The 15,725-nt window shown below is 35.7% G+C and overlaps 1 protein-coding gene across 2 annotated transcripts in view; it reads left to right on the top strand.

The window, feature by feature from the left end:
- SENP1 (SUMO specific peptidase 1) overlaps positions 1–15,725 on the top strand; it is a 50,474-nt gene that overhangs the window by 13,283 nt on the left and 21,466 nt on the right. For both annotated transcript variants that reach the window (XM_046013951.1, XM_046013952.1), the window contains exons 6-9: positions 4,310–4,481; positions 11,266–11,369; positions 11,451–11,734; positions 13,250–13,304. In XM_046013951.1, the coding sequence (XP_045869907.1) occupies positions 4,310–4,481; positions 11,266–11,369; positions 11,451–11,734; positions 13,250–13,304 (615 nt within the window). The remainder of the gene's footprint in view (positions 1–4,309; positions 4,482–11,265; positions 11,370–11,450; positions 11,735–13,249; positions 13,305–15,725) is intronic.

Genomic DNA, 15,725 nt, shown 5'->3' with positions numbered 1-15,725 from the left:
GGGAGCAACTCAACATTGGCATTTTATTGATTGTTTTTTTAAGATTTTATTTATTTATTTGACAGAGAGGTAGAAAACACAAGTAGGCAGAGCAGCAGGCAGAGAGACAAGCAGGCTCTCCACTGAGCAGGGAGCCCAACATGGGACTCAGTCCCAGGACCCTGGGATCATGACCTGAGCTGAAGGCAGACGCTTAACCAGCTGAGCCACCTAGGGGCCCCAACGTTGGCATTTTAAAGGAGTAACACTGTTTCTGGACTTTAAACTGTGAAAATGTGGACAAATCCATTTTAAACCTTCAACTTTTAATTTACTTGGTGCTGAATTTTGGTGACAGCCAAAGTTTCTCGTTAGAGGAGAGTTTTGAGGGAAATCTTGGTGCATATGAGTATTTTGGGATCAGTATGGCTATTTTGAATCTTAAAGTGGAAATAGTTCAATTTTTACAACTTCAGTAGCAAAGAAACCAGTACATTTTATAGGCTCTCCCATGAGCAGAGACCTGGTTTAAACCAAAGAAGTTCTGCACCTCATGGCCTTAGTCAACTAGACCTAAACTTCTTTTCTTAGAAAACAGAGTTACAAAGAACTTCTTCCTTTTTAGCCCAATTTCTTAAGGGCTGCCTAATTCCCTCACCAAGCTTATACTGATCATTAAAGACAGATGAAGTTTGGCTTAGAAACTTTTCCCTCAGGAACTTTATTAGTAAAATATTTCTTTTTTAAAATATTATTTATGACTTCTTAAATTTTACTGTGATGGTGGATTTTAGGAATGTGGGGTCATTTAATTTCCTGCTTAGGCAAGGCTAAGCTTTCTGGTGTTGATAGAAACCAATGAGATGACTTTTATTTTGTGATTATTAGCACATGGACTTTGGAAACATGTCAGTACCCCCAGGGCTGTTCTTCCCCACTTAATATATTTTTAAATGACACAGGAATTCATTAATGCATTCATATTGTAAAAGTTAAAACGTTGCCAATAAAACTAAAGATGCGTGACCATTCCTCACAGTCTTATTCCCCTCCCCTTGGTGTGTTTCCTTCCAAACCTTTCCCTGTGGGTTTTTTCTTTTTTTTTTTTTTTTTCTCCTATATAGTAGACCATGTATACTATGAAATGTATAGTGCTATTTTGTTTTCATTAAAGATTTCCTGTATGTATCATTTGGCAAGTTGCTTTTTTTTTTTTTAACTTGGTAAGGCCATACTGTTATTTTTTTAAATAACAGTATTATAGAAACAAATACATGTGCTTTGTAAAAAATCAGAAAATACAGATAGGTAAAAATAAAATGTAAAAACATCATGTTTCCACCAGTGAGAGATCACGGTGATCTCTGTAATATCCTAGTACGTATCTTTTTAGATATTTTTCTCTGCATTTACTTGCATTTTTCAATGTGGTGGTTATTGCTGTTAAGTCTCTTAAATCTAGAACAGCCCCTTTTTCTTATGACATGACTTTTTCTGCATGTTTCACCTTTTGATTTGATAGGTTTCTTCCTCATAGAGTTATTTTGGCATCTCTCCTCTGTATTTTTTTTTTTTTTTTTTTTTTTTTTGGTAAATTAGATCTTTGTCTTGAATAAAAGCTGGTGCTGTGTTATATCACATTAGAAAATCTACAAACCTGTTTCTCCTCATCAATGATACTGGATTGACCTCTGGATTAGGGAAATAACAATGTGGTCCTCTTGTACAGTTAGGTTTTTTTCCCCCCTTGTAATGACTAGAATGTAATCTAAATGATGTTACTTGGGCAATTTTACCCATGACCAATTTCACATCAGCCTTATAGTTACTCATATCAATTGATAATCCTTACCTGATAATTTTTTAAAATTGAGGTGAGATTGACATACATTATATTAGCTTTAGGTATATAACATAATGATTCAATATTTGTATATATTGCAAAATGACCTCAGTAAGTCTAGTTAACATCTGTTGTCATATGTAGTTATAAAATAGTTTTTCTTCTGATGAGAACTTTTAAGACCTACTCTCTTAACAATTTATAAATAAGCAATATAGTATTATTATTACTTTTTAAAAGATTTTATTTATTTATTTATTTGACAGAGAGAGATCATAAGTAGGCAGAGGCAGGCAGAGAAGGAGGGGGTAGCGGGTTCCCTGCTGAGCAGAGAGCCCGATGCAGGGCTCGATCCCAGGACCCTGACTGAGATCATGACATGAGCTGAAGGCAGAGACTTAACTCACTGAGCCACCCAGGCACCCCAGTATTATTAATTGTAGTCATCATTTTATACATTACATTTCCAGGACTTACTTATTTTATATTTTGAAGTTGGTGCCTTTTAATCTTCTTTGACCTGATAATAGTTTTATTAGAGTTACTGAAATAGTACTTTTTCAGTGTTACCATTTCTTCTGTATTTTCATTCTGCTTTGAAGGGGAGGTTTTTTTTTCCATATTAGGTAGGGTTGTTTGGTTACCCTGATGGGATACCCTTCCCATCAACTGGGAAGGCAAGCGATAGGATTAGATCTTTCTTTTTCATAACCAGTTTTTCAAAGTAGGTGTCTTTTTTGGTCTTTTTTTCTTTTAAATAGCCACTTCATGTGCTTCAGATGAGGTTTTCTGTTCTTCTTTAGTGTCATTCCAGGTTCAGTGTGTTCCTGTCCACTAGAATCATTACTCTTTTAATGTTGACGTTCTCACAGCTTTGGCCACCAGGAGCTCGTTCAGGCTCCCTGCTGTGTCTGGCCTAGTGTCTTTAATTGTAGGTAGCATACTTGCTTTCTGGCAATGCAAGATGCCCTCCCACTGGTTTTTGTTTAGAAGAAAGACTTTTGCATTAAACACACACGCACTCTAGAAAGCAGCAATGCAAAAGGCATTGTGGGGAATTCATTATATCTTCACCAGACAAATCATAGTGCCCTTGCCTTCTTTTTGTAGCAGCATGCACCCATCCTAAGGAAGTAAGGCTGTTTCTGGAATTCTAACTCCTTGTTTCCTTCCCCACTCTAACATACATAGAAACCATTGTAATTTGTAGACTTACAGAGCATGTAAGTGATTTTAAGTTTTTATTTTAATTCCAGTTAACATACAGTGTTATATTAGTTTCAGGTGTACAATATAGTTATTCAACACTTCCACACATCTACCCCCATGCTCATTAAAACGGTACACTCCTTAATCCCCATCACCTGTTTCACCTGTCTCTCTTATCTCCATCTCCTCTCTGGTAGCCATCAGTTTGTTCTGTATAATTAAGAGTCTGTTTCTTGATTTGTCTCTCTCTTTTTTTTTCCCCTTTGAGAGAGCATATATGTTGTACTTTTTTATTTTCTTTACACCTAGCCTGATTTCATTTGGATCCAGACCAAAAGTACTGATTTAAAGAGTTGCTTCCATTGAATTCGGCTTAGTCGGCTATTTATCTCTGTTTTGCATCCTCAACCAGAAAGAAAAGAAAAAGAGAAAAATCAGTATGCTGAGAGCAAGTAGCTCATCCTTGCAGGGCAATAACAGATGAAAAAGACCACATAGAAAGAACTTTAAATTTATTAATCTAGTCTTAGAGATAAGACTGGGTTTTAAGTTCACAAAAGTATTTTTCCTGCCAGTTTTTTTCCCCATTCTTTGGGGGGGGCACAAACAGTTTAAAGAAGCGAAAACAAAATTCTCCTTCAGAGGAGGTAAATGGGCCAGAAGAATTGAGAGAGTGATGTAGCCTAAGAGAAAGCCTTCTGGTTGTTTTTAATGAAGGAAGGGAGCCATCTGTTGGTTTTTTAAGGAAATTTTAAAATTCAGTTTAAAATCTTTATTGAAAGGCTTCAGCTTTATCCATCTTTGCATATTTAATCTTAAAATAAGTCCCTCCAAAGGAATTGGGGGAGGAGGCTGCAGCAAGTAAATAGAAAGTATATGTTAGATCCTTCAGACCCAGATTTTCTAAAGAAGTCTAACGTGATATACTTGTTGTCATACTGCACAGGTCTTTGGTTCTTGACCAAAGGAACTGTAAAGCCAAAAAATACAATTTTAGGTGTTTGATAATTATAGTATGGCAGAATGGATCATTTCTTATATATTTCTTATATATATATTCTTATATATATATATATTTCTTATATATATCTCAGGAGATCATTTCTTATATATTTCCCTCAAATGGTACATCCCTCATTCTATTGGTGTTGGTTTTGTTGACACTTTGGTTGTTTTTGTTATTTCTTGGAAGTAAAAATCACTAGGTTTGATTTTCTTGTTGTTCTTTTCTTACAAACTCTGGTTTGTGTGTGTGTGTGTGTGTGTTTTTTTTTTTAGTGGATTATCAAACACTTTTACGGGAAAGTCAAACCATCACTGCCATGTGTCTGCATATGAAAAATCTTTTCCTATTAAGCCTGTTCCAAGTCCATCTTGGAGTGCTTCATGTCGTCGAAACCTTTTGAGCCCCAAGAAAACGCAGAGGCGACATGTTAGTACAGCAGAAGAGGTAAGGAAAACCTGCAACAAAGGCTGCTAAAGGTTAGAATCTTTCCCTGTACCTAGCCATTCATTCCCTCTGATTTAGATGTTTATTAACCATTCCATTTACTTAATCCTTTCTATGCTTTTTCTTTCTTAATTTTTTGAGTGCTATCATCTGTGCTAAAGAAATTAGAGATTTTAGCAGGACTTCATCATTTCTCTTACTGCTTTCAATTCTTGTTGAAGAGCTGACTTAATTTTCAGTATTTTCTAAATTACTTCTCATACATCAAACTATCTCTGTTCTTTTGGACCCTTCCTCAACTTGTGTTTCTTGTGACAGAACTGTTAACCTTGCTGGATTTGATAAAATACTGGCCCTTATTTCTTATTAGGACAATTTTCCCTCACTATAAAAGGAAAATCAAGAAGCCAGCTAAATAATTTATGTCCCTTCATTAGGAGTAAGAAGATCTTTGAGATCATAGATACTCCCTCAAAGAAAGATACTTTGTTGACATTTTGGTTGTTATATGCATAAACCTAAAGGAAAAAAACCTAAAGGAAAAAAAGATCAATTCTGTAAATGTAATATGGCATATAATTTATGTGGCAGAGAATGTGCTCATATCTGTTAAATATTTATTATGCATCTAGTCAGCTTTGGACTGCTTGCTATGAGGATACAAATAAATAACAATACCTTACATTTATGTAGCCTATAGAGTTTCCAGTATGCTTTTCACATGTATTATTTTTTTTTTCTAAAGATTTTATTTATTTGACAGAGAGAGAGAGAGATCACAAGTAGGCAGAGAGGCAGGCAGAGAGAGAGGGGGAAGCAGGCTCCCTGCTGAGCAGAGAGCCCGATGCGGGGCTCGATCCCAGGACCCTGAGATCATGACCTGAGCCGAAGGCAGAGGCTTAACCCACTGAGCCACCCAGGCACCCCTTCACATGTATTATTATGTTGAATCATTTTAATCCTGTGAAATAGGTAGAGATGAGGTAATACCCACATTTTAAACACATTAGGAGAGTAAAGGTCAGAGGTCATACAGCTAGTAAAAGACCTGGCCATCCTACAGCCCAGGTCTTCGGGAGTCTAGTCTGGTATGCTTCCTGTTATACAACACAGTGGTGTGTTTCCAGCCCATTGGAGCTTACAGATTGGAGAGTCAAGAATACAGCATTTCATGCTAAGTAATTAATTTTGTAATGAAGAACTTTTAAGTGGCATAATGTGATTATTTGTGACATGGTTAGTGAAAATCTTATACATTCTGTTTGGTTTTATGTTTATATTGAATCTGAAAAATTAAACAGAGGGTGACAGAACTAGTAAGTCATATTTAGTAGAGAAAGGGTAGAGAAGAAACTGGCAGCAGTTGCCTTTGGTGATGAGAGCTGAGCAACAGTTATAAAAGTGATATTTATCTTTCACTTTTGTATTACTAAATTTAGTACCATGTATGTGTTAGTTATTACATAAATATTTTTAGATTACTGGGGTTGTGCTTCTGCTGCAGCCTAGGCAGCCTGCAGGATACAGAGAGACTTGTGGGGAAGAAGACAGCAGCAGTGTGGTGGCTGGATATTGTCCCCCCAAGTCTCCCCTGCCTCCCATGGCTGCTGCTGAGATCACAGGATCCTTAAGATTATCTGTGTTTGTTGCAAGCCCACCATTCACCCACTAGCCAAGCAGTCCTTTGAACCACGCAGCCCCTCCTCTTTTCACTTCTACCTCCACCTGAGAACTTGGGCCAGCTGGATTATATTCAGCCCTACCAGCCACAGGCTGGCCCACTATAAGACATGAAACTGGAGTTCCCCTTCCTTCTACAGTGCCAAGAAAATGGCAGGGATTGAACCTATCCCATGCAACAAGAGATGCAGAAAATTTGGAGTCAACCAGTTGTTTGTAGGTCTATATTCTGCTATGAAAAGCAACTCGCTTTTAGTACAGAAATACCACATCACCCATATAATACTAATAAGACAAAATATAGGACCAAATTTTATTAAATCAGAGTATCAGCAGATTATTTAGATATTTAATCTCAGATAGTATGGATAATCTAGATTAAAACATAATACTTTTTCCCTCCCCTGGGAATAAAGAATTTACTGGTGGGAGCTCACAAAGTGGAAGAAAAGTTACTTTCCATGGAAATATTGGGATCTCCAAGGGAGAAGCAGTTGCTTATGTTAAAGAAGGAAAGTTAAGTATTGATTTTACTGCTGGATTTATCACTTTAGGAATCTAAATCTATAAAAATAACATGATGTTGTTACCACTGCACTGTTCAGTCTTATAACAGGAGTTTAAAGGGAATATATAAAGAAGAATTTGGAAATATGTAAGTGGTGACTAGACCACCACTTGGCTAATGGCTGATTCAAGGACATTATTAAAGAACTGTACTACCAAATAGGGTAACCACTAGTCCTATGCGCTGCTTATATTAGTTCAGTTAAAATAAGATAAAGATTTAGTTTTTCAGTCACACTAGCCACATTTCAAGTACACATATTGCTAGTGGCTACCATATCAGACATTTTGCTAGTGGCTACCGTATTGGCCAGTGCAGATATAGAATATCTCCAATATAACTAACACTGTTTAGAGGATATGGATTTCTGTTTGGGAAAGAGAAAATACTAGGGATTTTTAAAATGTAAAACCCTAAAAACTCAAAGTTTCTTTTCATATATATATGTTGTTTTCAGGCATGATTCTCTGCAACATACTGAGCAACATTTTAAGATGCTGGACTTCCTTAATAGATGACACTGGTGGTTTTAGTCTTTAAAAACAAAACAAAACAAACTTTACAATTTTGTTATAACCAAGAATTTTGGGCTTAAAAACAGAAACTTGTTGAACTATGCACTTTTGATAATTGAAATTTATGTATATTGCATAAAGCTATTACTTAAAACAGAATCGAAGTCAGGAGATTTATGAAGTTATTTGAGTAATTTATATTGAAAGGTTTTACTGGTTTTCTAACACTTATTTTGTGTTCTCTGTTAAATTTTTATAATTTTACAGACAGTTTTATGATGGAGACTCTTAACAAGCATCTAAGTGAAAGAATCTGCCACATTTTTTAAAAAAATAGAATTCAGCACCTTATATACCTTTCTATTGTTTTAAGCTTTCCTTTGTCTTTTATTATGTTTAAAACATAACATTAGCCAATTTCTTTTACTTTAACCTATTATCCAATTATTACTTCCTTTCCTCTTAATTTCCTAATTTGCTTATTCAGTAGAAACAGCTTAATAAGTAATGTATAGAGAAAGATGTTTTCTTTTACTTTATAGTTCCAAAAAAGAATTGTGTTTCAAGTTAGAAGAGACTTAACCTTTTTGCATTTTCTTTTGGTAAAGCCAAATGTTGTATATGTTCTTTAGAGTGTTGTGGGACTATCTTTTCTTTGCCTAAAATAGCAGATAAATTCTTGTGACCTTTAAATTATCATGAAGAACAGTGAAAAATTCTTAAACCTTTTTTCTATAATTTCTTTTTTAGACTATAGTTGAAACTGAAAGTATGAGGCTTCAAGAGACCTTAGATAATTATTTGGAATACAGAACATCTATTCCTGTTTATTTTATGGTGTCTAATGACTATGACACTGTTCCGGTTTAGACAGAGGTTTTTCTTTGAAAAGATGGAGAAAATGATCTGTGGGTGACTTATGTACGTTTAATTGATTTAAAAAAAAATCAGTTCATTACACTGAATTAATCTAGATTTGTCATAATTTACTTTAGCTGAGTCAGTGGCACATTGGTTCTTTATGTTTTATTTAGAAGTATAAAAATTTATTTTATTTATTTATTTTTAAAGAGATGATTTATTTATTTATTCAACAGACAGAGATCACAAGTAGGCAGAGAGGCAGGCAGAGAGGGAAGGGGAAGCAGGCTCCGCACTGAGCAGAGAGCCCGATGCGGGGCTCGATCCCAGGACCCTGGGATCATGACCTGAGCTGAAGGCAGAGGTTTTAACCCACTGAGCCACCCAAGTGCCCCTAAAAATTTATTCTAAGAAACTATTTTGCTATGTGATGTGAGGGAGGAGAGAAGTGTTTTTAACTTTTTACAGTTGAAGTCTATAGGGTACCACAGGCAAAGATCCTTTCTATGTCACTGTTCTCGGTGTGCTTGTGAAATCTTCATATGTTGGGGGTATTTCTTTACATTCCCTTGGTAGTCAAAGTAACCTCTTACACCAATTTCTCTGCTTTATTTTCCTCCCTATGATGTGATAATGTAGTCAAACCTTTTTAAAATTTAGTTTGGTAGGACAGTGGAAATGAACTACAATGATTGGTTAATTAAGAGTTAATTTCCATGACCCAGGTGGTATTACTCTTCTGATTTTCCTTCACTCCCTCCATTTTATCACTTTTGAAAACAACATACTGTTAACCCATTGTATTGTGGATTATGAATTAGGTTATTTGGTGTAGTGGGAATGTGGCATCAACTTTGGTGGGTGTTCAAAAATTTCAGTCATTAAAGTGCCAGGTAACACAGCTTTCCTGTATGTAGATCACTATGGAGTTGGCTGACAGTCTCTTACAATCTAATAATCTGTAATCGCTTCTTTCTTCAGACTGTCTGCTTAAAGAACCTTTATAACAGCAAATTTAGGTTTTAATAAAGCATCTATTTTTATTACAGCTTTAACAAAAAATTTTTTAGATTTTTTTAAAATTATTATTCATTTGAGAAAGATACAGAGACACAGAGAGAGAGCACGCGTGCACGCACGCAGGAAGGGGGAGAGGGAGAAGCAGACTCCCTGTTGAGCAGAGAGCCCGACATGGAGCTTGATTCCAGGGCCTGGAGATCATGACCTGTGCCGAAGGCAGAGGCTTAACCATCTGAGCCACCCAGATGCCCCTTAATTACAGCTTTTAAATTTATCTCCCAGATACTCATGGCCTCCCCAGTACAACAGCCAAAACCTACAGATTTGGTGATTGATAATAATGTATACCTGCTAACCATTATCACTTTTGTGTTCTTACTAAAGTGCCTGTCCAATACTGTGGACCGTCTCTTCACAAACACTAGGAAAAAGGACTGCTGTCATCTTAAATACAGTATTAATGTATAAGGGATAAAATAAAGGAGTTTATTTTCTTCATACAGAAAACTGCAATTTGTTTTTTCTCTTGGGTCTGTTTTTCCCCCAAATGCTTAACTAATTCTACCTTATTACACATCTATTCAAATTTAAGGATAGCTCTTTTTTATAAGGAGTTGTCATGCTTCACAGTTAACAAGGTGAATCTTATTAGATCAGTAACATTATGGTGACAATGTGATTGACAGTTACTATGTAGCAAACAGTGACCAAGAAGAAAAAACTTAATGTCTGTTTGCCTTTGCATAGATAGTTGCTTAATTTCATTCTGCTTTTAATATTTATAATTAAATGCTTACGCACATTGAAATGTCATCGTGCAGGATGTAGCTAGCCCGGGCACAAAATATTAAAATTATTTTATGAAGATTGGTGGTTGTGTTAAACTGTATATAAGATTTTTTTTAAAAGTACCAGGGCTTATTATTTAGTGAATACAGCCCACTGCTTCTGGGGATCAGTATAGAATAGATGTTTTCCTATGGTTACAAGTCCATGTGTAATCTGGTTCTCTGCCAAGTGACCTCTCTTACTGCTCTGCTGATTCACACTGATGTCACTTTTCCTTTTTTTCTTTTTAAAGATTTTATTTATTTGACAGAGACAGTGAGACATGGAACACAAGCAGGGGGAGTGGGAGAGGGAGAAGCAGGCTTCCCGCTGATCAGGGAGCCGGATGCAGGACCAGATTCCAGGAGCCTGGGATCACAACCCAAGCCAAAAGCAAAAGGTTAACGACTGAGCCTTCCAGGCGCCCCGTTACCTCACTTTTCCTTGAACACATTAAGCACATACCTGTCTCAGGGCCTTTGCATTTGCTATTCTTCTACCTGGAATAATCTTTTATAAATTTCTATGACATACCTCTTACCTTGATACAGGTTTCTGTTGAAATACCACGTTTTTAAAGGGGTCTTACCTGTTTTTGCTCTTTCCTCTCCATCACTTTCTGTTCCCTTTAATTTTTCATACTATCTGACTAATCTTGTTTACTATTCCTTTTAACTATAATGTAAATTCCACAAGGACAGGAATTTTATTTTATTTTATTCAGTGCAGTATCTCTAGTGAGTGGTGCTTAGTAGGTATTCAAAGTCAATAAATGAATTCAGTACTGAGGCTTAGGAAGAAGAGTAAATATTGGAGATGGAAACCATCTCTGGAAGATACTTATACTCTTAAAAATTGGATAAAGTAGAAAACAGCAAGGTATCCCACTCTGATTTTGACTCTTCTGGTTACTTCCTTACAGTTTTTCTAGTAGATGTCAGGAATTGTAGGGTTTGTTGGAATCCTAATTGAGAGATCCTCAAATACTTTGTTTCTGGCACTCTATCAGTTGACTCAAAAGTGATTGCCTACTGGCCTTCTGGTTTCATATCCTAGAGCCTGTCTGCATTGTTATTTACATATGTGTCCCATAATTTTCCAAAATATACTATCTGGTATTTATTTCATTTAATCTTCTTATAATTTTCTAGAATATCCATAAGGATAATTCTTAATTACCTTGAAGGATTCTATCTGAACTTTGGCAGAACTTCTGGGAATCTAGATGCTGCTTTGGAAAAAAATCTTCTTCACTGGTTGTGTCTAAGATTTCTTTCTTTCTTTTCTTTTTTTTTTTTTTTTTTTAATATAGACAGTCCAAGAAGAAGAAAGAGAGATTTACAGACAGCTGCTACAGATGGTCACAGGGAAACAGTTTTCTGTAGCAAAACCCACCACACATTTTCCTTTACACCTGTGAGTCACAGAAACATATTTCAAATGAATTTAATTCTCATTTTATCATTTGATATTGAAACTATATTCTTCTCTTACTAGGTCTCGATGTCTTAGTTCCAGTAAGAATACTTTGAAAGACTCACTGTTTCAAAATGGAAACTCTTGTGCAGCTCAGATCATTGGCTCTGATACTTCATCATCTGGATCTGCCAGCATTTTAACTGCCCAGGAACAACTGTCCCACAGTGTGTATTCCTTATCATCTTATGCCCCAGATGTGGCATTTGGATCCAAAGATTCTGATCCTCTCCATCAACCCCAACATCACCACTCTCTTCTACATCAGCCAGATAACTTACCAGCTTCAAATACACAATCAGAAGGTGAAATTGGTCTCGTATAACTATATTTTCAATCCTAGTAGCCAGTTAACTGTTGATGGGATCCATGTAAATCATAAGCAAGGTTGTAATCTGAATGTAACGTAACTAACATGTAAGAAACTTCAAATATATTTAATTCAGTTAGCCTTACCACAAATAAGCTAAACCTTCAAGTAACTTACTTTTTTCTTACATGGAGATGCAGATAATTTCATATATTTTACTTAAAAGATTAACTTACTGAGCAGAGTCTAGGGTCAGCACAGTCAGCGCAATTACTTCAGTACTTTCTCTGTCTCTAGTACTTTATAATGACCATTAAGTACTCTGAAGTTCTAAGAGTTTTGGAACATCAATTAAGTATTGAAGTAAAAGTTCTTAACCAGGTAATATTTTTAAAAGCTGTAGAGTAAGTTTATGCATTTTAGAATGGTCATCAGCAAATTTCAGAAACAAAAAGAGTTTTCTACCTAATTTTCAGTTAACTGAAATATCTAGACTCTGCACTCCAGTTAATGAAGGTTTTCTGTGATAATTTCATTTGCTTAGTTTTCCTCTTCTGTAGGTATGTGTTGTGTATGTTTATAATAGTATGTATTTAGGTATATAACTTAAAACAAGTTTTAGGTTAAATGGTTGATATTATGGATCTTTTGATAGATCATTCTCTAAGGCTCTTACCTCCTTCCTCAGATTGTTTGGTTTTTTTTTTTTAAGATATTCTTCACTTTCTTAAAATTTCACTTGGGGATTAAAATTGTTGATGGCATCATTATATAGCTACATGTATTCATGAAAACCTTTATAAAATTTTGTGAGATGATTTACTGGGAACTACCATTAAAAAAGCCTTTAACCTAAGACACATAAGTTGTATGATGAAGGGTTAGATGCAACTAAACTGAAAAGAAATATACTATAGTACATTGAAGTGTTTCCTTACTTTTCTTGTACCATTTAATAAATATTCTAAATGAGGTTCTAATCATTTCGATTAGGACATGATCCTCTAGAAGGACACAATTCCTGCCTTTATCAACACTGAAAATAAATGATGAAATGATGAAAGAATTTGTACATTTTAGACTCTGCTACTTCCTTAGCTGTTTCTGTCTTCTCCTTCTGTTTCACCTTCCCTTCTTTCACCTTATTCAGTCTCGTGGTAGTTCATGAACTAAAAACTTTTGAGAAATATTGGCTTGTTCTTGTTCCCCAGGAACAGAAAGAAACAGCACAGGAATCAAGCAGAGCTTGATAGTAGGAGATGAAGGGCTTATGTGCTTGTATTTTAGAAAGACTGCTTTCTTTGTGAGGCAAGCTCTTCTCTAAGCCCTCTTTCTGGCTCAGTGAAAATGGGCCTAACTCTGTCTCTTCCATCCTATCTTTGTCCCTATGCTGCATTATTTTTATGAAAATAGAATATAACAAAGTATGGGAACTTAGACTACAGGCATCTAGAGTATATAACTATGTAAGATTTTATTAGTAATGTATGCTCTTGTGTTTCTTTTTTAGGATCAGATTCTGTGATCTTACTCAAAGTGAAAGATTCCCAGACTCCAGCTCCCAGGTAAGCTTTGGAAAAGGGACGTTCTTGACATATTTTCTTTTTCTTCCCCTTACTTACAATTTCTTCACTAAGAGTTACAGAATATAAGGTCAAGCTGCTTCAATTCAGACCTCTTGCCTGTGTTACCTGAAGTATTTCAGTGACTTTCTAATTGGTCATCTTCCTCTGGCCTCATTGTTGAGCTTCATTCCATCTTCCATCATGGTCTCAAATCCATTCTTTGCCTGTTCTTTTCCGTCTTCCATTCTGCAACACGAGTGGTCTATTTAAAATGCATATCTGATTATTCATTAAATTCCAATAGGAGTGGCTGGCTCTCAGACTAGAGTCAAGCCCAAACTCTGTGGTATGTTATACAAAGCATTTCCTCCGCACTTCCTGTCACATGTTCTTTCCTTTAACAAGTATTTATTGACCATTTACTGTGTGCCAAGTCCTAATACAGACATTGGGGCTAACAGTAGTGAACAAAATGAAAGTCCTGCACTCAAGAAACTTACACTCTGGTTATAAGAAGTATAAGGAAAGAGATGGGGGACAAATAGTGAATGAGTAGATAAACATTTATGTCTGAAAGTGATAAATGTTGTGAAGAAAAATAAAGCAGGGTAACTTATAGGCTGGGGCACTGTTTATCTGGGTGGTCATGGCAAGTCTGATAAGGGACATTTGAGGAGAGATGTGATGGAGGTGAGAGGAGGAGACATATGGGAAGATGGGATTCTTTCCTGTGTGTATTACGTGCTGAACTATATGTGATATGTACTTACCTTCATAGTCAGTGTTCCTTCTGCCTGGTATGTAGCCCCTACCTCAACTTGTTTATCTAAGAAGCAGGAATCTCTTTATTGTCTTTTAGATCTCAGTTCAAATATGATCTTCTGTATGATACTTGACTTATATATGAAACTTTTTGCTTTGTAATTCAGTGGCTTACTACTTAAGATCGCAATTTCTTTGCCATTGCTGTTTCTGTGGCTTTAGCAGTTCAATTGCTGGAATGATAATAGTGTCAGTTTTCCATTGAGGAAGTTAGCAATAGTGAAACATTCTTTCTCATCTCAGTTTCTATACTTCTTTGCAGCTCTCCTATATGTCCTGAATTTTAGATATTTAAAGAAAAAGTCTCTGTTATAGTTTCTCAAGGAGACTTTAGAGGTTGGAGTTCTTATTCTTTATACATTTTTTTTTCTTGAGTCCCAGACCTGGGTTCTGATTTTGTCCAGGCGTTATGTAACTTTGAACAAGTTACTCTTCTGAACCTTAGTTTCCTTATCAATGAAAATGCCAGTATTAATACCTTACTATTTTTTGAATTGCTGTGAAGGTTAATATACTCAAAAAGCGCTTATAAAAGTGTTTTTACACATAGTACACAAAGTAGGTATTCTTTCCTGGGAAAAAGTCGATCTCATGTAAAGAGTGCTTTTAGTTCTTTAATGGTTCTTTACTGGGTATACCCTTCCTTTATGGAAGATTTCTCTTGGTGATGCCTGAAGAATGAGATGGCAGGAGAAATGGTCTATTGGGATGGCTGATTAACTAATGCTGTTTATCGCAGTTGGAGCCTGCTCTCTCAGGACTTGGTTGATTGGCTCTTTATTCTTAATCTCCCACCACTGCCTCTTGTTTAAGGTCTAGCAGTGAGGATCTGCCCTTATTTCCCAGAATATGCCATTCCATTTCCTATTTTTGTGCCATTGTACATGCTGATCCTAATTCCTGTAATTTCCTTTCTCTCCTTGTCTACTTGTTCTTGTTTTGCTTTGCAGAATCTGACTCAGGTGTTATTTTTTTTTCCTAAGACCTTTTTCTGACTTCTCCAGACAGCATAAGCCTTTCTTCTAGTACTTCTATCCCTATGTCTGTTCATTACTAATACCTTTGCACTAATAACCTAATGTTGATAATGCCTGGCATATGATAGGTACTTAGTAAATAAATCTTTGTTAAACATGCATTTCCTAGAAAGCCTTAAATGCTCTCTTGAGTAGCTCAAGTATTCATCATCTCCGTATTGGTTTAAGGCTTTGATTTATTGAAAGGCACATTGCAAGAGAAGAAATCACAGCCTTCAGAATTGGACAGACATAGTTTCTAATCCTGACTTCCAAAACAGATTATCCTCTGAACCTCAGTTTCCTTTTCTGTACACTACGAGGAATAATTCCTTATTACATATTATATTGAGGTTTAACTAGTATGAGAATTATCATGAGGCTTAACTACTATAAAACATCTAAAGTAGAATTTCACACAGAGCCCCGAGTAGGTGCTCATAAGTTGTTTTAGTTATTACTGTGTGCTTCAATCATATGAAAAATAATGTATAATCTTATTTTACTTTCTTAAGGCACCAAATACCTTGATCCATTGAAGAGCAGTACTTTTCCCTTACATTATTCATTTATTTAATAAGCA

Source organism: Meles meles, chromosome 7 (genome assembly GCF_922984935.1).
Source record: "Meles meles chromosome 7, mMelMel3.1 paternal haplotype, whole genome shotgun sequence".
NCBI lineage: Eukaryota > Metazoa > Chordata > Mammalia > Carnivora > Mustelidae > Meles > Meles meles.
Note: the sequence above shows the minus strand (reverse complement) of the source record. Positions and strands in the feature narration are given on the sequence as shown.